Source organism: Tenrec ecaudatus, unplaced genomic scaffold (assembly GCF_050624435.1).
Source record: "Tenrec ecaudatus isolate mTenEca1 unplaced genomic scaffold, mTenEca1.hap1 Scaffold_2112, whole genome shotgun sequence".
Lineage (NCBI taxonomy): Eukaryota > Metazoa > Chordata > Mammalia > Afrosoricida > Tenrecidae > Tenrec > Tenrec ecaudatus.
The window spans coordinates 3,406-26,873 of NW_027458357.1; the positions used below are offsets into that span (position 1 = coordinate 3,406).

Below are 23,468 nucleotides of genomic sequence, written 5' to 3' on the forward strand. Positions count from 1 at the left end.
ACTGTTTTCTTAAATTGTCCATCACAGTCAAACGAGGTTCAAGCGAAACTGCTCTTCTGTAAAAAATTCACTGTGACCAGAGAACCTTCCTTGGCAATGCCACTAGGTTCACTAACTCAGAGTGAGTTGTTTGATATATGACAAAAGCTCCCAGCAGAGCTTTATTCCACTTTTTTTGGGGGGGGTGGGCACACCCTCGTATTCCCTCTTTTGGTTTTGGATTATATGATTTACAGTCCTTCAGTCACTGATGTTGGTTTGTTTCCTCCATGTGAACTTAACTGACATTTCACTAAGAGGGCTGCTTGTTTGGAAACCATGTTGTCTGATAGCCGAGCACCAATTGATTTCTTCACAGTTTGCTACTGCACCCATGTCTTCTGCGTTCCCTTCCTGAGGGCAAATATCGAGCAGGGCTGTGTGTAAGAACCAATGTTCTTCAATTGGAACTAGGATTTATTGCAAGCCCCAAATCCATTCCTGAATCTAAAGAGCATTTTAATTTTATTAAAGGAATTTGAACTCTGACAAACCTATTTTGAATCCCTATAGATTATACCAGTCTCATTACCAGTCAGTTCATTATGTTTTATAGCGAACCTATAGAACACAGTGGAATTTCTCCTGTGAGTTTCTGAAGCTGTAAATCTTGATGCAACCAGAAAGTCTCAACTTTGCCATGTAGAGCATCTTCTAGTGTTGCTATAAGTCAGAATCAACTTGATGGCAGTGAGAGATACACAAAAAATTTTATAAATTTATAAATTCACAACATACTTTTAAGATAATTTAAGTTCTCTCTTTGTTTTTCTCAGAGAACTGTACATGCTTACCTGAAAATGTAAAGAACAATTCATTTTGCAAACCAGCTCTTTGCATTTTAACACGATGACATTCAGATTTAAGTAAGGAAATTTCACACGAAAGGTCAAGAACCAATTTGCTTAAAATTTGAAGAAGCTTCTTCTCAAAAGAAATATTATAGATACTATTGCAGGGAGCAGCATGATATCGAGCTGTAAACTGATAATAGTAACGAGGCTCACGGTAAGCTGCAAAAAATAAAACAAAGATAAATGTAAACATGGATATTTATATGATAACCACTTAAGGAAAATAATTTAGGTAAATTTTTAATACATTATTTATACACAGCTCTATTCATCTTAAATAAATATTTATTTAGAACTAGCTGTCTGCCAAATATTGCTTTAGGTACATAATGAATATTAATGAACAAATATTCCCAAATAATCATTAAAGATTGGTGTCATTTTTACACTCATAATAAGAAAAATGAAGGACAAAGAAATAGTTTCCATGCCCCAAACCTCACACTATTAAAAATAAGGCTCCAACTGAGGCAGCTTGATTTCAGAGTTTTCCCTTTTATTATGCTGCCTCCAACTCTGGCTTAAAGGTTAATCTGAAACAAACAAATAAACAAACAAAAAAACCTCTAATATGTTTCTAATAAATTTTAAATTTGTTTTCTCAAGTCCCAGTTCCAATATCTAGAAGTGAGACAAAGTGTTTTTCCTTGGTCTTTTCCAAAATTCCACTGATATATTTCAAAGACTATAAAATTAAAATAAGTAAAGAACACTAAAGATCCCAGAGAGTTCACATCTCAAAGCAGAAAACCTTTTTGTTACCCGGGCTCCTCTCCCACGCTTCTGATCACACACTCAAATGAGAGCTCTCCACTCGCAATTAAAAGGAGGTCCTGCTTTGTTCACTTTCCTACCCACACACATGGACCAAATTACATCTATCAACCTTTGTATTCAGACAGAGGAGACAGCTTCTATTTGCTGAGGACCCGCTATCAATTTCATATATGGACATGAGTAAAAGCCCCTAAAGCTTTGGGAAAATCCAAAGCATTAAATATGATAAAGAAAATTTTAAAAATAAATCTAAAAGAAACATTTAATAGAGACAGTACTAGATTTTAAAAATTCTAAATAATAAATATAGAAAATATATAAATATAATATAGCTATTGTAGAAATGACTAGTATCCATAAAATTGTTCCTGAAAATATATGTAAACAAATATTGAAATTCCTTAAAATATAAAAAAGGTTAAAAATCTAACTATATGTTAGAAGAAAAAGTCATGTTATTCTTATGAAATATTGAAGAAAGACAGAAACATTTTAAATTCTTTTCTACATTTTCCCTCTATAAATTGGGGTACTTCTAATGTAATATTCTTCAAAAGGTTCAGTACTGGTAGCGAGGCACCATTCAGTTCCTCTGCTCTTCCGGCAAAGGAAGCAGTTGTTCAGTGAGGCAACCTTTCTTTGCCAATTAAACTTTTACAGATGTACAACTTACTAACACCAGCCTGACCCTTAATCAATTCAATATTTCTATGACTGTTAACTCATGCATCTTATCCTCTTTTTCCTCTCCCTAGTCATCATTAATTTGAAATTCTCACTAATTTTACACCACTGTAGATTCCAAATCTCTGAAGCCATGGAGGCTTGATCCACCACTAGTCCAGATCATTTTGTTGTCCTGTGGTGGCATGTGTGTAGCTGTGACTGTGGGAGCCATGTTACTGGTATGGTACTTCAAATGCCAGCGGGTCACCCATAGCAAACAGGTTTCCGCAGAGTTTTCAGAGTAAGAGACTAGGAAGACCCAATGGCTGTCCGTTTTGGAGGAAGTACACACTGGCAACCTTATGCACAGAATGGAATCACTGTCAAGATACTGAAGACCACCTCATAAATGGGAGCAGAGCATTGTCAGAGAAAGTGCCAGGGGATAGGCCCTATGGGAATAAGATACTCGAAATATAACTGTGATAAAGCTGCCTTTCCAAAATAAAATTGACCATGGTAACATGAATGGTATACAGCCTATGAGAATAAAAGATCATTATTTGCTGATGAGGCACAACTCAAAATGAGAATAAACTGCTGAAAACATGAATTATCAGATTTTGGAATGTACAAAGTAGAAATCGAGGAAATTTGGAAGTCCTCAAAATTTAATGGAACATAAAGGTAGATATCCTAGGCTTTGGTGAACTCATATGGACTGCAACAGGCCATTTTAAGTCAAACTATCACATAACTTATTATGCCAGGCACGACATAATCAAGATGAATGGCGGTCAATTCATCATTACAAAGGACATTTCATGGTCTATCTTATAATACAATCTGTTTGTCATAGGATTGTATTTGTCCAAATTCAATCCAATCAATGCAACTATTATTCAAAATGAAGTGACAACCACAAAAGCTAGTACTGAAGAAACGGAATAACTCTACCATCTTCTTCGGTCTGAACTGTATTAAACATGCAAGCTGCATTGATAATTACCGACAATTAGAAGCAAAGAGGAAAGAACAGCAGTTGCAAAATATGTCTTGGTGATATAAACAAAGCTGGAGATCACATGGCGGAATCTTGAACGACTTACTCATAGCAAATACATTTGTTTAACAACATAAAAGTGGCTATACACATGGATTTCTCCAGATGGAATGCACATAAATCAAATCTAATGCATTTGTGGGAAGACCATAGAGAAGCTCACTACCAGCAGCTAAATCCAGGCTAGGGATAGCCCCTGGGGCAGCCCATCATTTGCTCACACGTTAAATTCAGCTTATAACTGAAGAAAATTAAAACAAGTCCTCTAGAGCCAAAAAACAAACATAACTCTAGACCACCTAAATGTTGAGACCATGTCAAGAATAGATTTGACACACTGAACATTAATGACAGAAGACCTGACATAAGGCACACACTTCACGAAGAAAGGAAAAGGTCATTAAATAAAATGAACAAAGACGGAAAAATCCAAGTGGATGTCAGAAAAGACTCTGAAACTTGGTCTTAATTGTGGAGTAGATAAGGCACATTGAGGAAATAATGATGTCAAATACCCGAACACAAAATGTCAAAGGGCAGCTCGAGAAGACAAAGTCATATATTATAATGAAATGTGAAAATATCTAGAAAATCCCAAAAGAGAAGTACACACTCAGCATATCTTACACTGAAAGAACACAAGAAAAAAATTCAAGCCTTGAGTGAGTTTCAATACTCAAAAATTCTACAGGAAAAAAATTTGAAAGAAGCAAGAAGATTAAAAAGGAGTCAAAAGAATACAGATTCTTGTACCAAAAAGAACTAGTGGACATTCTACCATGTCAGGAGGTAGCATAGGGGCCAGATCCAGTGATCCTGAAGGAAGAAGCTCAAGAGGCAGTGAAAGCATTAGCTAAACACAAAACTCCAGGAATTGGTGGAATATGAAGTGAAATATTTCAACAAGATGATGAAGCACTTATCTATGCTAGGAAAATGTGAAAACAGCTACATGGCCAACTAATAAGAACTGACTTTATCCTACAGCTATTGAAGCATGCAACAATTTAGATGAATTGTTGCAACATTTTGCTGCATGTAAAAAACTAATCCACACAATTACATTCTTGTTACATCTAACAAGTTTTCAAGAGGCAAGCTACACCACAGTCTCAGGTATATTTGCAGGAAATGTAAACATTCATGTACAAATGCCCTGTGCCCACACTGTGAGATCAAATGAATGACACAGTTAAGGGTTAAAAAAGGAGGGCTGGAAACATGAAACAAAGGGAGGCAGTGGGATAAGTGATGTTACATTGAGGGAATTACAATGAAGAAGCAATGCATACGGATTGTGTAATATAAAACTGATGTTCTGCTCTGTAAACCTTCAGTCAATTCCTACATAAAAAAGATTATATATGACTTCATTTATAACAGTGTTTGTATTAAAGGACACAGTATTAGGATACAAAGCGGTAGTTGCCGGGAATTATAAATGGGGGGAGCGCCAAAATGAAAGCAGGTTCAATTAACTATGGCAAGGATACATGAACCTACACATGGGATACAATTTTATAGATCCAAACACGAATACAAATAATTATAAGAACACAGAAATATGAAAAAGATTGGCAGAATGTATCCCTGTCGATATCCTCATAGGCCAACCCTCTGTCCTCCACAAATGAGCAGGGACAGTGTCATGATGAAAAAATGTTCCCAGTGCAACTAGCCTAGTATTTTTCAATAATGCATTTTCCATTTTCTTAATGTTTATTTTTCTAATAATCTCTCATGATTGTTCTTGGAAAATATCTACCAAGATAACCCCCTTTAGAATAATAAAAGAACAATCACCATCTCCTTCGGAGATGACTAATCTATTATTTATCCTTGAAATTTTTCCCAACTTCCTTAAAACTCGATCCACCATCTAGCAAGCCTGGAATTTGCTACAAGCCTTTAAAGATTTGGGAAGATGTCAACCTGAATTTTGTTACAAAAATTTGATACTAGCCCTGATTTCAAAATCATTTTTTTCCTATAGTAAAAAAAGTATCATTTTTGTGGTCAGGGTTTTTTAAGGCACTGTGAGGAGACTATGACAGGGACACTGGATAGGCATTGAACTGGTAACCAGAGGTCAGTGCTTCAAACCCAACAGCTGCTTTACTGAAGATAGATGAGGCTTTCTGCTCTTGGAAAGATTTAAAACCTCTCGGAAACTCACAGTTAGTATAAAACAGCATCAGCCTCAGTGACAGGGAGTTTGACTTTGGGCTAGTTAGGCCAGGACAAGTGTATTACTAAGAGAACTTTTCTACATACATCTACGAATAGCAGGGACATGTTCTGTTTTTTAAGTCTGTGTGTATGTATAAACTGGAACCTTAGTTGCAATACATTTTTAATTACTGTCATATAACTGTGTAATAATGCTAATACCATTTATTAATATTACATGATTGCTACAAATGAATCACAAGGTATAATAGGAGAAATAATTTGATGATCGAAGGTATTATTTGGAAATTCTCTATATTTCCTACAAAATTTTTCTGTAAACCTGAAACTAATCTAAAATAAATATATTTAAAATTTGTTTTATATATAATGTAATTTTTTATCCAAGGAATATTAAATACCTGGGTCAACACAAAATTCAAAAGAACATAACTGCAAGTGGATTTTATATATATATATATATATATATATAATTTATTTGTTTATTTAAATACTGAGAGCAAAAACTGTCCATAAGCTAAAGCAGAAATGAAAAAGAATGCAATACTTCAAACAATGACAAGTATAAAAAAGAATAAATGCTTGTCTTGCATTTAAAAGCACAGCATTGCGAAGAACATAATACATCCTCAGTTCATATTAGCTATCATTAACCTTTTTGTCATTACTAGATTTGCTATAAAACTCATTTAAGACACTTTATATTTTTAAAGATATATCAATATGAAGTAAGGGATTAAGAAATCTAACAGAGTAAAGATGAAATGCGACTATTTTTAAAAGTTTAGACAAAGTACTTGGCCTAACAATGTAACTTCTCATAAAAAAATGCCTTTTTTATTTCAAGGATAATATGACGTTTTGATATAACAAAATTGCCATGAGATCAAAAATAATTCTGCTATGCCTTTTGTAATCCTGATGTGAGTACCATGTTCATATTAGTCTCTTATTGCTAGTTCAACAAGTTACCACAAACAAGATTCCTACACACCCAGCTTTCATACTGACTACTATTTGTCTGTGTACACATTAACAGTTCCTTGAGGAAATAAATTCTTCCCTACTAACTATTCTGTGTCATCACCACTCTATTTTACTTTACAGAGTCCACTGAAAAATAGGTATAAATATATGTATGCACACACACACAAATACATGTGTGGGCACTCTATGTGTGTATGTCTATATAAGGAAACAGCAAATTCAGTTTCTCTAAAACAAGCCTATTAAAATATACATAAACATTTTAAACATAAATATAAAATTCCAAGTGTACTTCTTACCATACACAAGATATTTTAGCTGAAGATTTTTAACAACTTCTTCCACAGTCGGTTTGTACTCAAGAAAACATGTATAAACTCCACTCATAATCTCCTCGAAGTTCTGAAATACAAGGCTTCCTGTAGTTGTCACTTGGATTGTGCTGTTTTCTAATAAGGAATAAGAAATAGCCCTTCATTGATTCAACAAGACAAGACTGAGGAAACACTTAAAAAATTTAAACCATCAACTTTTACCTAAAGAACCACTGACAGAGGTTAGAGCACACTTTGTCATGGAGGCTGGTACTGGCTAGTGGTGGGTGCAAAGATGTCCTTCCTACTCCCATTGGGGTTCATCCACTGTACGGCTGCCTAAGTGATCAGAAACCAACAACTTCATCTACATATTGTGTTCATAATCTGTACCTCTCATTGATTTGGAAAATGCACGTGTTTTCATTTTTTTTTAATGATGAGACATAACTTTAAGAGCCCTTGTTTATACACAGGGCTGGGATCCGCATGGTCGGCAGATTGAAACCACCAGCAGCTCCTCGCGAGAAAGACCGGGGTTTTCACTTCCATAATCAGTTCATGGGTTTGCAATGGCAGTGAGCGTTTCATAACGTCACTGACTCTACAAAGTGAGTATCAAACAGTGTTTCTAGGGCAAAGGTTAACCCAATGACAACCAAATATTTTTGTGAGTAAATATTATACTAAAGAAAAGTTGGATCACAAATTTGAGGAATATAGAAAACAAAGTTACTTGGCTAAGGTCACCCAATCACTGAGTAACGGATGTAAGATGCCTTTATTTTTCCACACACCTTATTATTTAAATACTACATTAGGAGAAACTTAGGATGTATAGCAGAAAATATACTGTATATACTCAAATATAAGCCGAACCGAGTATAAGCTGAGGTACCTAATTATTACCTGGGAAACCAGAAAAACTGATTGACTCGAGTATAAGCCTAGGGTGGAAAATGCAGAAGTTATTGGTGAGTTTCAATAATCAAAACAAATAAAAATAAAATTACTAAAAATTGAGACATCAAAAAAAATAAAATAAAAAAATAAATTGAGACATCAGTGGGGAAATGTATTTAAATATTTATTTTAAATAAAAACATAAATAAAAGGACAAGTCATTTAACAGTAGTAAACCAGCACAGTAAGTGGAAAATAGGTTCAACAAAAACAATAAGGTATCAACAATGATACCTTAAGAGTACTATTCCCTGAGCTCAATCAGCAACCACACTAAAATGTAGAGTTAAAATCCTTCAAACTGGATTCTTCATCATCATAGAGGCTGTCCTCACTGAGATCGCCGTCATCAACATCACTGCTGTCATTTTCATACAAAGCGCAGTCTTCACTGCCATCTATAGCATTACTAATACTACATTTCTGGAAGGCCTGTCGCACCATGTCTTCTGGAATGTCTTCCCATGCATCTCGAACCCACTTTGCTATTAACTCTATGTCAGGCTTCATGAGATTTCCTCCTTTTGTTAGTCAGGCTTACCAGATGTGAGTAAAGAAACATTCAAAGCCCTGCAGTGAACAGCGGAGAAACAGCAATCACCCGCGAGATAACAGGTGCTCGCTCGTCTGTTACCTGGGGGTGGGGGGGCAGCGAGATGTTACACTGTTCTGGGGTACCACTGACCCACGTATAAGCCAAACCCCAGCTTTTCAGCACATTTTTTGTGCTGAAAAACTCGGCTTATACACACTATATATGGTAAGTCAAGTTGAAGTAACAGGCCTACCTGGGTATACCATAACATAAGGCATCCAAAAGCTTACAGAAATTGGCATTTTAGAGTTCATTTATCAGGATAATCTCATAGATCCCAAAACGGAGTGCCTTGAGGTCACACCTTTTACCAAAATAGTAAGAAAAAAAATTGTGGAGAGCCTCAGCCTCTCTGAAGACTCCCGTGATTGTTATTTTGTGTCAGCCAGGTTTGACAGTGGGAACGCCTTGAATAAATTAAGAACTTGTCTGCACTGGGGCTGACTGACCCTCATGAAGTTAAAGGCCCATATGCAGTACTTAATCAACAGAAACAAGGGGGTATAGTTGCTATAATAGACAGTAGAGTCAAAGTGGTCATCAGAAAAGCCTGACTCACATTGCCATAAGGCCTTGGCTACTTAGGCAGGGTGTCCCTAGGAGTGAAACAGATGGGAAATCTATTAAAGATTTACTTGATTTATACATTCATAAAAATTCCAGATCGCCGTCCTCTCCTCCCTCTCTCCATTTCTCTGCCACCCCGAGTGCGGTGGTTCTCTGACTTCACCATGTCCTCTCATAAGACTTTCAGGATTAAGAGATTCCTGGCCAAGAAACAGAAGCAGAATCGGCCCATTCCCCAAGGAATTCGAATGAAAACCGGTAATAAAATCAGGTACAACTCCAAGAGAAGACATTGGAGAAGAACCAAGCTGGGGCTGTAAGGAGACCCCTGAAGGGTGGCACGCATGACTGCATTTTCCCAGGCTCAAATTTTGTCCCCATCTGATGACTTGAACTTCTATTGGCAAATAATCTGGTTTATTTCTTGGTTTTTTGCTTCCTAATCAAGTTTAACAATAAATGATGTAAGGCTGTTGGTGTGGAAAAAAAATTCCAGATCAGGTGAATGATAGTCTAACTCAAATCACCAGAATAGTCATTACCCATCATGACGTTCCCAGACTTGAGCCAGTTCACAGACCCACAACACTTTGAACAAAGGAGATGCCAAATCCCTTTGGAAAAGGACCTCACTGCACCAGCAGAGGTTTATGCTGCTCAGCATTCTCCTCCTCTTCCGAAAAAGGAAACGGAGGGCTTTTGAAGAGTAATTGCTCACTTGGGAAAAGGAAATTTTGTGGCTTACTGGACAATGGCTATGAATGGACATTTATCCCAGAAGACTCAAACTATTTTAAAGGTCCATGAGTCAAAGTGGGAGCGCTTGATGGTTAAGTATTAATAGTCTTAGCTCAAACACATCTCACAGAGGATGTGTGTGTGGGGGGGGAGGAGGGGGCTTAAACACATTCTTTAGTAATTTCCTAAGTTCCAGAATGAATTATTAGAATAAATATACTTAGCAACTGGGAGAACCCCCAAATTGGATCCTTGAAATGGGGAATATGGGCTATTTGGTAGGAATAACCAAGTGGAAGCAATTAGAATTGCTTCTACCTAGGAAAATGGTAACGCAAAAGCAACAATGCATTCCTGGTGAGACTGTAGAACTTAGTGCCATCACTAATGACTTGAAGGATGCAGGGTGGTGATTCCCAACACATCTCTATTTACCTTGCTTATTTGACCTCTGAAAAAACCAGGTGGGGAATGGTAGTGGATTACCATAAACTTAACCAGGTAGTGACTTCAGTCGAGCTGTTCCAGATGTGGATTCATTCCTTTAGCAAATGTGATGGTTAATTTTTGCGTGCCAATATGGCATCTGTAAGAAGATATAGGTGGAGTTTAGCCTGTCAATCAGGTTGCGGCCCAGTAACATCCTTTGGAGGGCTGCCCTAGATATATAATGACTGTGGAGCCCAGCTTCTCTCTGTCTCCCTTTTGTTGGTTGGGCAGGTGCCTAATCCAGGTGTCATGACTCAGCACATGTGCCATGCTACCTGTTGGTTCCCCACCCATCTGTGGACCATCGTGTTGTGCTGTTCTATGGCAAGATACTGTTCCACTTTGCCTGTGGGACTACTCTATTTGTCTTTCCATGCCTCCAGAGCCATAACGCCAGCCAGCCACCTTGTGGTTCCACCATGACTTGCTTCTCCACACTACTCGTGCTACTGGCCTCTCTTATTTCTGTCTCTTTGGCCTTTGAGACTAGTGGCGGTGTGAGCTGGAACGGCCTTCAGTACATTAATTGACTCAGGAAAGTGAGTCAGACTGAACTCTGTACTGTGTATGGACTACTTTGCTGTTGTAATTCCTTATCACTATATTTCTAGCTTTGCATCTAGAGAACCCTAAGGCAGCAAATAAACACCTCTCTTGGCATCTACAGCTAGTGATCTGGTGAATACCTTTTTCTCAATGCCAGTTTCAAAGAACCAGAAGCAGTTCACCTTCAGCTGGCACTTCTACAACTTTCTCCCAAGGTTACGTCAAATTTCCAAGAAGATCTCATAATTCAGTCCTCTGGGATTTTGATCACCTTTCTATTTTACAAAATAGCACACTGGTCCATTTCATTGATGGCATTATGCTGATTGGTCCTAGTAAGGAGGATGCATCAATGGCTTTAGACTTAATGGTAAATTATCTGAGCTAGAGTGTGGGAAATTAACAAAAACATTCAGGTGCGTTCCACATCAGTGAAATGTCTAGGGGTGCAATAGTGTGAGGCGCGTTAAGCTATCTCTAGTAACATGAAAGATGTTATTTGTATTTGGCCCTTCCCACAACTACAAAGGTAGCACAATGCCTGGTGGGTATGTTACTCTGGGCTCTATATCAAAAGACTTGAAATGTTGCAGCTTTGAGTGGGACCCATAAAAAGAGAAGGTGCTTCAACAGGTTCATGCTACTGTGGAAGCCACTCTGCCACTCGAGCCATGTGATGCAGCTTGAGTGTCAATAGCAGATAGAGATGAAGTTCTGAATCTTTGTCAGGCCCATATTGGTGACCCACAGTCCAGACTCGTAGGATTTGAAAGCAAACCTCTACCATTCTCTGCATACAACAACTCCATATTTAAAAAACAGCTTTTGGCTTGTTATTGGGCATTAGTGGGGATTGACTGCCTCACCTGACCCACAAAGTCACCATGCATGCCTGCACTAGCCAATATGAACTAGGTGTTGTCTGGCCCACAGAGTCACAAATGTGGACATGCTCAGCAGCACTGTATCATTAAATAGAATTGTAGACAGATAGATAGATAGATAGATAGATAGATAGATAGATAGATAGATAGATAGATAGATAGATAGAGATATAGAGGCTAGAGCAGGATCTGAAGGTACAAGTAGGCTTCATGAAGAAGCCAATGATTTCTAATCATAGTGTATACCCATGGCCTCATGAGGAGTTCTTTATGATCAGCTGACTGAGGAAGAGAAAACTTGCGCTTGGTTTACTGGTGGTTTGCCCGGATATACAGGTGCTACTGAAAAGTAGGCAGCACTAAAGGGCAGTGTTGGAGGGAAATCTTCCCAATGGGCGGGTCATCATGTAGTACACAGATTTGTTCTATTTACCTAGAAGGAGAAATGGATAAATATATATGTGGTTTACTGATATGTGGGCTTTGGTCAATAGTTTGGCTATATAGTCAGGGACTTGGAAGGATCATGATCAGAAAATTGGTGACAAGGAGGTGTGGGAAAGAGGTACTTGGATAGACCTCCATGAATGGGCAAAAAACATGAAGATATTTAAATCTTCATTGAATGTGCACCAAAGGATTACTCAGAAGAACAGAGGTTTAATAGGCAAGTGGATCGTATGACATGTTCTGTGAAAACTAGTCTTTCTCTTTCCCCAGGACTTTTCTGTCCTTGCCCAACGGACCCATGAAAAATGTGGACATGGTGGCAGGGAGGGAAATTATGCATCGACTAAACAACATAGACGTCCACTCACCAAGGCTGACTTGGCTATTGCCACTGCTGAGCGCCCCCTCTGTCATCAGCAAAGACCAACACGGACTCCAAAATTTAGGGCCATTGCTCAGGGAGATCAACCAGCAACCTGGTGGCATGTTTATTACATACAACCACTTCTATCATAGAAAGAGCCTTATTTTGTTCTCAATGGAGCACTTACTCTAGATGTGCATTTCCCTGCCCTGCACTCGCTGCTTCTGCCAAAACTACCATTTGTAGACATACCAAACGGCTTACCCTCCAGCCATGGGGCCATGCTCACGGACTCAACTTGTTGTACCATATTCCTGTTCGTCCTGAAGCAGCCACCTTGCTAGAACAGTGGAATGAGCTTCTGAAGATATAAATGCAGCGCTAGCTTAGGGACAATTTTCTCTAATAGGTATGGTGTGGTGGCTCCAACAGCCAGGATTCAAAGGTCCGGGAACCCAGGGGTAGAATCAGTAGTGGCACCACTAATATTACGTTTAGTGACCATTTCTAGCATTTTTACTTCCTGTCCCAGCAACCCTATGCTCTTCAGGTCTGGAAGTCCTGTTACAAAGTAAAAATATTCCCACCTAGAAATATAGCAGGGAGTCTATTAAAGTTAAGAATTCCTTCTATCCATTTTGGGCTTCTCTGGATAACGGGTAAAGAATGGTGTGGTTATACTGAATGGGGGTCACTGTCTGATTACCAAGCGGAAATTGGATTGATGTTTCATAATGGAGGTAAAGACGACTATGTCTGGAATCCAAGATATTCCTTAGGCCATCTCTTATTACTATTTCTTTGATTAAAATCAGGGGTAAAGTACAGTACCAATCTGACATGACTATTAGTAGCCCTGACACTTCGGGAATAAAGGTTTAGGTCACTTCACCAAACACAGAACCATCACCAGCCAAGACATTTGCTGAAGATAAACAAAATATGGAATGGGTAGTTGAGAAGATAGCTCTAAATAGCAGCTACAACCACAAGACTAGTTGCAAAAAGGAGGACGATAATTGTTATGAGTAATTCCTATTTGTGTGCATGAATCAAATATTTTTGTTTTGTTCACTTATAAAAAATAAGATGAATATGGGGTTAGTGGGTTTCATTTGTATGCATGCTACTTGAATCGTGTTAGGCACAAGTAGGATTTCCAGTTGTCTTTGGTAATTACGTATGGTTAAGAGTAATAGTGAGGAATTATGTTAACTCCTGGGTCAGGGTAGGGGTGGAGTCCAACCTCCTGGGTGTCATAGCCTTTTTGTGTAACAGAGGGCTAGCAGGGTTGAATTCCTTTTGCCCCTGTGCCTTCTGCCAGAGGTTGATCTTGCGCCTAGTTCTTTGATCTCTTGCTGTGTTGCTTGTCGATCCCAAAAGCCTTTATTGGAATACTGTTGGTGTCTTCACTCAACTGACTGATCTCTGCATCCACCAATCTGTGCCCCTGTTGTCTTTGCTTCTTTATCCTGCTTCCTGCTCCTCACTTTCTAGGAGTCAGGAGAAGCCTGTCTTGCTGGTCCAGCGTGGTTACAGGATTTACCTACCTCTACTCCTGGGTAAGCCACTTTCTTTACATAAGTCTCATCCTATACTCAGCACATAGACGTGCCACTGGTTTTCCTTCTTTAGAGAACCAACTGGACACAATAGCATAGTATTGAAGTAAAAGGTTCAGAAACCATTGTGATAAATGCTTTATGTTATAAATAAAAATCACTGAGAGTAGAGAAAAAATATTAAACCAATTTTAAAACTTGCCCTCTAACTCAACAACACATTTAAACAACCTGAATATTTCCTTTTAAAGGAATATACAATATTATGTAATAACATAGTTTGGCTCACTTTTAGGGAAAATGTTATTTGGAAAAATTAAAAATTGATAAGCATGTTTTAATAAAATTAAATAATATTTTAAAATGTATTGTGTATTACATAATGTATATATAATGTATTATGATGAGCTATAAAATTGCCAGACAGCGACCTATGATGTAATGCTGTACTAAAATCTAAAATAAAATCACTACTTTAGGATACCAGACTGTCTTAGACACAGATTTTCTAAATATTAAAACCACTATATTATTATAATTGTAACCATATCAGGATATAATCATATTTGTTAATATCTATAGTTTTATGAAAGTGATTAAAATAAAATATTGTTCATGAAAGATTCCAAGTTAAATTGAATATACACCCAACAAAAAAATATGAGGGGTCTTCAAAAACGAAAGGTAATAAAATCTTCCATGTTCATTCTTAACTCCCCTCAAAACTCTTTTCTTTTTGTTAGCTTATATAGTTCCATATAAAATGTAATATATATTTAATACACATGTTTACATAGATCGCAGACCAATAAAAGTAAAGTTTGATTATAATTCTAGTATTAAATGGTTTACACCTTGACCACCTCACTCATTTATGCTTGCTGCTAGATCTCAAGTATTTATGTTACTGACCACTCCTGATTCCATGGAGATAAGGCATAATCATTCCTATGTTTGATCTTTGCACAAAACCTAGCAAAATGATACCTACAACTAGTCAATATGGACACGCTTAATTATTCACTGACATAAAGTATACAATAACTCTTTATAGTTGGAGCTATTTTTGAATAAAAGTATTATAGAAATTTATGAGATATTCCTCAAATCTATAAAAATATGAATTAAAATAAAAGACAAAACATGTATTTCCTACTAATTTTTTGGCATATATTTGGACAAGTGTGCTGTTTCTTCATTCAGATAGTAAAACAAACCTGTACATATGTGTAGGTGTTCAACCACAAGCCCTGTCTCTAAACAAAAAAAAATGGTAAAGGCAAAGTATCTTCGTCACATATTGTAGTATAGAAAAACTTCCTCAAAGGATATGCAAAAGAAAATTTGGTGCTTCATTCAACATATCTTTAGGAAGAAAATTGACCAAGCCAGATATTTATCAAGACTGAAATAAAAGAGCTGCTTTTAATTTTTCAAATTACACAGTTAAAATGAATATGCTTTTAGCAAATGTAAATTTATAGCTGAAGTAAAATATTTATTGTAAAGTCATCATACAAACAGTATCAATCTGAAAAAATACTAACATGGTGAGAATATGATCTTATTTTCTCAAAGAGTAAAACCTATAAACTGTAAAGCTCCAACTTTGGTGTGCCTCAAGCTCCTTTTTCTCCATGAGTATGAACCTCAATACCCTGCTTCTTTATTTGTAGCTATATCATCAATAATATATTAATAGAACACCACTGTCAATCCAGGGAGTATATTTAAAAGCAGATACTGATACTAAAATATCCATGTTAGTTTCAGTCATTTGTTGAAAACTGGATAACAAATTAAGTTTTATTTGAAATATAATCCATAATGTCAGAATTTTACACAAGAAAAATATAAAGCCATATAAAATAATAACTAATAAAATATAACATTGTTCCTGAATGTTTATACAACATAAAAATCTATACGTATAAATCTATGAATCATTATATTGCTTCATATATTTACACAATTCAGAATGTTTGCTTTTTCTTTTCTATATACCATGTTAAGTAAAATTCGAATTGAGTTAATAAAGATGACTTTTTGAACATTATATTAAATAACTTATTTCTCAACTAGAGATGTATCAACGTAAACTCTCCAATCAGCTGACTCCTACAGTATTGCTATTTCATGTCGAAAAAGGGAACAGATGATAGCAAGTTACACTGTTATAGTCTAACTCCAAAAGAAAATTGTAGAAAAGAATAAATTGAGGAACTATATAAGTATATATAAAACAAAAACCCTTCATTTTCTTCAGAATATATTAGAAACATGAATTTAATTATGATAATTGAAACAAATTCTTACCTGAAACAATTTTGCCTTTTGGCCCATGCCATCGGTATGATGGATCTATCAATTCTTCATTTCGCAGTCGTTGAGTAGCACACAACAAATGTGGACTTCTTTGATGGAGCATGACATATACTTTCACTGAAAATACAAAATTAAAATGTTCCACTACTATTTTATGTTAATTCATTAAATAATACCTTACATTTTTATAGTTGGATTACACATTTCATAGGTTTTCTTAGGATCATTTCTCCTATAGTGCTAAATCTCATGGCCTTCTATGTCAGTAACAAATGTACATATAAATATATCCATTCGTGTATTTGTTACATATATGTGTATGTATGTACACCACAGTGCTATCAAGTAGATTTTAACTCATAGATGCTATCTGCATATGCATATACACGTAAATGCATGCATACACATATACACCTAATGTATATATAGTATGTATTCACTCAGAGCTTACCTATTCTAACCAATTTTATTTCCAAAATACTACTTTACTTATAAAGTATTACAATAGTTCTATATCCAGACTTAATTCTGTTTTGCAAAGTCAAACCTGAAAGTATCTAATAAATGAGTTCATATTAAAAGATTATTAGCGTATTCTCAGTGATGTAACAAATGGAATGCCATTTGGATTGATTCAGTACTTTTTTCAATTTTTTTGATCCAGTAAAATAAAAATTAGTTTTGATAATCAAAAATATTACTTCTAAGTTTCAAAATAAAGCATGATGCTTTTAGGTAGATATTCCTCCTAGGATTAAAAAAGTTCCCTCTATTCTGGTTGGCTTATTTTTTATTTTAAGTTGGGGCAAAAATTTAATAAATGCTTTTTCTATATAGATTAAGATGATTTTCCTTCTTCAATATTTTAACAAAATGATATTAACAAATTGTCTACAGAGCATATTTTACCCAAATATTTCTGGATTCAATATGAAAATATTTGTCTTTGGATATTTGCATCCACGTTTCTGAATTTAGGTTATATATAAAAAATCAGTTTTTTATCCATTTTAATGTTCAGAATATTAAATTATGCTTTTCAAAATTTCATCATGTATTTAGTTGTTCATAAAGCTTCTTAATTTATGCATCAGTTACTTTCTTCTGATAAATTTTGCCAAATTGTATCTACTAATTACTGCACATATTTTCTTTTTGAGCCTCTTTAGTCTTTTCATATTCTTTTATTAATTTCCACTCATTTTTCCTGTTTTTCTTCAGTTTACAAGTCTATGTTCTCCACCTCTTAAAAAAATGTTTACCCAGTCAATGTGCATTCCTTAGAATGGCTTACAGGTCTGTGAGAGTTGGGTTTACCGTGCCAACCTGGCCAATGAGCACATGTGGGATTCATTGAAGGGCAGTTTAATTGAAGGGCAGAGATAAGTGACTTGGCAAGCCTTGTCTGTCTTGTCTCTTGCTCTCTGATGGTCTTCCCTGCCTCAGCTGACAAGGCTCACTTCCTGAAAGACATCCCCGAGGAGTAACCGCATGGACCTACCCAATGCAGCCCTGGGTGCTGGAGCAGCCGTGTGGAGACCCCTGCCAACACTGAGATGCTTACACGCTCAAATTCAGCTTTCCTCCTGCAGTCAGCATCATTGTGTGTGTTTTGTGAGTTTGAGGACTTTGTAGATCGGTGTTGGACACATGGGCTAATGTCGGACTTAGGGATTTGAACTGGACTGGGCTGGGATGCTTTATATAAAACACTCTCATACACATATGAGTTTCTGTGGATTTATTTCTCTAGTCTACCCAGACTAACACAGGTCTTCCTCTATGATGTCTCTACCATATGTATCTTTAAAAAGTCGTCAAGTAGGCTCTGACATAGCAACCCTATCTGTTGGAGTAGAACTGCTTTATAAGGGTTCATCCTGTAAATCATTAGTAAAGCAGGCTGCCACACCTTTGATGAGCAGAACAGCTGGTGGCTTAGAACCACTGCCTTTTCAGATAGTAACTGAGTACTGAGCAACTACACTATCAGTGTATTAGGGCTTCTAACCTACATTTTACAATATACTCTTTTCAGATACTTTACCCTATTGTCTTGAGTTACTTATATAGCTCGATATCAGTAAATCGTACCACACATTTGGGATTTTAATCATGTATATAACTATATGCCTCCTCATATTTGAAGGCTCAACCCAATACACCCTTTTTTTTCTGGCATCTACGATGGGGTGGGTGATCACAGCTATTACTGACCCCTGTTCTTGCTTCTCCTAAATTACATACACATTCCAAGCATAATAAATACATGTAAATCCACCTGGTTTTGTCAAAGCAAGAAAAACGCGAAAATAAAATAAGCAATAGTCTTCAATCTCAAAAATAATAAAATGGAAAATAAGATGATACTTCGGGTACATTTGTTGTTAGGTGCTGTTCAGTAGGCTTTAATTCATAGGGAAGCTGTGTACAGCAGAACAAAATCATGCCCAGTCCTACAACATGCTCAAAACTGTACCTATACTTGAGCACATGGCTGCCACCAGCACCAATTCTCGCCATGGATCTTCTTTGCTGCTGACCCTCCAATTCACTAGCATGATGTCCTTCTCCTGGGACTTGTCCCTCCTGATAACATGTCCAAAGCCCACGAGACAAAACCTCAACATTCTCGCTGCTGAAGAACATTCTGACTGTACTTCTTCCCCCCTTAAAAAAAAATCATTTTATTGGGGCTCGTACAGCTCTTATCACAATCGATACACATGTGCATTGTGTCAAATACATTGGTACATTTGTTGCCATCATCATTTTCAAAACATTTTCTTTCTACTTGAGCCTTTTGTATCAGCTCTATTTTCCCTCCCTCCCTTATCCCCCCATGGACCCTTGATAATTTATTAAATTTTTTTCATGTCTTATGCTGACTGATATCTCCCTCCACCCACTTTTCTGTTGTCTGTCCCCCAAGGAGGGGGTTATATGTAGATCATTGTGATAGGTTACCTCCTTTTCCCCCACCTTCCCTTGTTCCCCTCCTGATATCGCTACTCTCATTATTGGTCCTGAGGGGTTTACACAGGTTTATTCATTTTTTTCTCGCAGTCCAAAGTATATTTAATATTTTTGCCAATTCCATAATTCAAAAGCATCAATTTTTCTTTAGTATTATTTAATCCATGAAAATACTATTTCTTAATTCAGATATATCTTAGTTCTTAAAAGTGACATCTGCTTTTTAATATTTTTATTAAAGAGGTCTTGTGCTCCAGATTTGGCAAAGACTCAGAGCAATCCGTGAAACATTTCTTGGAGAGAAACAATTAAATTTTGATAAAAACAAGTTGCTTAAAGTGTTTTGATATGACTCCAGGAGCCCTGAAGCCATCGTGGTTATCAGCTGGGCTATTAGGTTACCACTTCCAGCCCAGCAGCGGCTCCGGGAGAAAGAGGTTTTCTACTCCTGAAACCCCACAGGAGACAGTTACACCTTGTCCTAAAGGGTCAATCTGAGTTGGAACCGACTAGAGGGCAGAGTTTATTCAGGCACCCTAATAGAACTATGGGTTGAACACTTGGACTGATTCGAACCCACTAACTGGTCTTTATGAGAAAGATGAGGCTATCTGCTCTCATATAGATTTAGACTTGAAACCCCTAATAAGTAGTTCTTTTCTATTCTATACTGTTGCTGCGAGTAACAATGAACTTCATGGCAGTAAGTTTGGTTTGGTTTGGTTTGGTTGGTATTCCCATCTACTTCTTTCCAGGGCTGCAAAAACATTGATAACTAATCACAATAAAAATAAGCAGCAACCAAGCACCAGGTCAATTGGAACAGAGTTGCCTTAAAACCTCATGCTCAAAATATGGTCATGGTAGTTTCTTGAAGAGCCCACTTGCAAAGCTATTTTTTCATTTAACTAGGTTAAAGCTCATCTCCTACAAAATGTCTTTCCCTCCAGGGTGTTTGTCAAAAATAGCTAGAGGTAATTATTTAACTTTGAGACTACTTGAAGGGGTATTAGTAATTCAGGCAAACAATGCCCTAACTATAAATAATTTTATTTTAAAGGTAAAGAATTAAATATGCATAGAGGATAAATGAAGTTCCAAAGCATTACTTAAAACCTAGAGGAATGCACACATACATAATATTATGCACATGCCCAGGCCTGTGGGCAGGCTTAAATCCTAACCTCTGAATTTCAGCCTCCACTCAAAAGATATTGAAGGATAAGGATTAGTTTTCCCTTGCCTGTTGCCACATATATTTGACCAAAACTTATATATCTGTCAAAGCTATGTTTCACATTTGAATGCTTAAAATCAATCGCAAGGATTTTAATTAAAAGGTATGGAGTAAAGGATATATATTTTTACAACAATATTCTGTTTAAAAGAGATGTACCTTAGATTCAAAGAAAATGAAATCACATGTATGAAAAAAGATGAACCATGCCAATGATAGATTTAAAAAACCTAATTTGTATCAGACAAAATAGAATTTAAAATAAAATGTGTACAAAGAAAGTTAAGAAAGATGATATAATAAAAGGTTACTCCACCAAGAAGATATAATATGCTAGATCGTGGTACTTGTATAATCATTTGTCAATTTGAGGATTAACTGGGAAAGGGTGGATCTAGCCTGTCAATCAACATATAACCAATGAGGACTCCGTGTAGGCATGGCCTTCTCCTGAGAATTCTGGGAACTCCTGTATTTTCCTCCTTGGAGGTGAGAGACACTTTTCTCTCTCTACTGACTTCCTGCTAGACATCCCTGAGGAGAAGCCACATGAACCTTCCCTGATGCAGCCAGAACCATGGACCTGGAGAAGCCACGTGGAGACCCCTGCCAGCACTGAGGTGCTAACAACGCCGCTGGAACTATAAGACTTCCCACCCACTGGCCTGTGATCTTCTTATATTTGGCATTATTGCATGTGTTTCATGAGTCTGAAGAGGACTTCATAGATTGTTATCAGACATATGGGCTAATACTGGAGTTATGGACTTAATCTGGACTAGACTAGGATATTTTCTCAATATTCAACTGCTCTTGTATATTCACATGAGTTTTTATGGATTTGTTTCTCTAGTGTACCCAGACCAACACATAGATAGATATATATTCATCTAGCAGCAGAATGTTAAAATACATGACAAATAGAAAAGAAACTTTGGACAATTCAATAGTAATAGTTGAAGACTCTTATATGCTACTTTCAATAATGAATAGAACTAGATAAAAAATAAAACAGGAAGTTAAAGATGTGAATAATAACACAAACCAACCAGACCTAATATATATGTAGAACACTTCAGCAAACAAGTAAAATATGCATTCCTCTTAAATATATATTGAATGTACTCTAGGACATACTATATATCCATAATTTCATAAAACAAGTTGTGAATACATTTTGAAGTATTGAAATATTATGATGCATGTTATCCAAGCAAAATGAAATGAAATTAAAAATTCATACACGGAAGGAAAATTGGGAAACTCAGAAATAAGTGAAAATTAAATAACACACTACTAATTAACCAATGCCACCACTTGTCTGTCAGTTCACCCTATCGTAGTGGCTGACGTGTTTGCTGTGATGGTAAAAGCCATGTCACTGGTATTTCCAATACCAGCAGGGTCACCCAGAGTGAACAGGTTACAGCAGAGCTTCCAGACTAAGAACAGACTTTGAAGAAGGATTATGTTGACTTCTTGTGAGGAATTAGTTACAGACAATCTGTGGCTAGCATGGAAACATTGCTTGATATTAAAGAGTTCATAAATAGAAGCCCAGCACCATCAAAGAGAGAGCCAGTCGAGGAGTTGGAATGCACTCCAAATATGCCTGAGGACGAGCTGCCATCGCAAAGCACAGTCGACCAGAGCTGAAATGGACATGTATTGACCATTCTGAGTCGGAAAAGTCATATCAGAAAAAAAATCAAGATCTAGCTTGATGTTTATAATTCTGTCTGTTATGATACAAGAAAATCCAATCAACAAAATTATTATTCAAATTTATGCACCAACAGCTAAAGCTAGTGAAGCGGAAACGAAAGAATTCTACCACTGTCTTCTGTCTGAAATTGATCCAACATGCATTCAAGAGGCATTGATAATCATTGGTGGCTGGAATGAAAAAGTTGGAAACAATGAGTAAAGAACAGTGGTTCTAAAATATAGTCTTGATAGAAACAAAGGCAGAAACCACATGATCGAATATTGCAAGACCAATGGCTACTTCATCAAAAATACCTTTTTAAACAGCACAAATAGCAACTATACATGTGGACTTCTCCAGATGGAATACACAGAAATTTGTAGGAAGAAATGATAGAGAAGCTCAATATTAGCAGTTAAAACCAGGTCAGGAGCCAACTGTAGAACAGACCATCAATGGCTCATGGATAAGTTCAGGTTGAAGCTGAAGAAAATTAAAACAAATCCAAAGGAGCCAAATTTTGACCTTTAGTACATCACCCTTTAATTTCTAGAACATTCCATGAACAGATTAACTGTACTGAACAATATGACAGAAGACCTGATGACTTACAGGATGACATCAAGAACATCATATAAGAAGAAAGCAATGATCAAATTATAGAAAAATATCATTAATATCATATGCAAGTAAAGTTTGCTAGAGGTCATCCAACAATGGCTGCAGCTGCCAGAGGATCAGGCTGGATTCATAAGAGGGAATGGGACAAAGGATATCATTGCTGATTTCATACCGATCTTAGCTGAAAGCAATATATACCAGAAAGGTGTTTATTCATATTTTATTGACTATGCCAAGATATTTGACTGTATGGATCATAACAAACTATTAATAACCTTGAAAAGAATGTAAATTCCAGAACACTTCATTACGCTCATATGGATCAAGGGGCAGTTGTGAGAACGGAACAAGAGAATCATACAGGGTTTAAAATTAGGAAAGGTATGTGTTATGGTCGTGTCTTCTCACCATACTCGTTCAATCTGAACACTGAGCAAATTATCCAAGAAGCTGATTTCCATGAAGAAGAATATGGCATCAGGGTTAGAGGAGGCTCATTAACAACCTCTGATATACAGATGACACAACCTTGCTAGCTGAATGTGAGGAGTAC

General features: G+C 36.6%; 1 protein-coding gene across 1 annotated transcript in view; it reads right to left on the minus strand.

Annotated features, from left to right (window-relative positions):
• Nucleotides 1-833: 833 nt before the first annotated feature.
• The window catches only part of LOC142436307 (zona pellucida-binding protein 1-like), a gene marked incomplete at its 3' end in the record, with an annotated part of 30,613 nt that continues 7,978 nt past the window's right edge, over nucleotides 834-23,468 (minus strand). Inside the window, exons 3-5 of the mRNA XM_075540049.1 lie at nucleotides 16,365-16,490; nucleotides 6,876-7,025; nucleotides 834-1,052 (exon numbers count right to left, since the gene is read on the minus strand). Coding sequence (XP_075396164.1) covers nucleotides 834-1,052; nucleotides 6,876-7,025; nucleotides 16,365-16,490 — 495 coding nt within the window. The remainder of the gene's footprint in view (nucleotides 1,053-6,875; nucleotides 7,026-16,364; nucleotides 16,491-23,468) is intronic.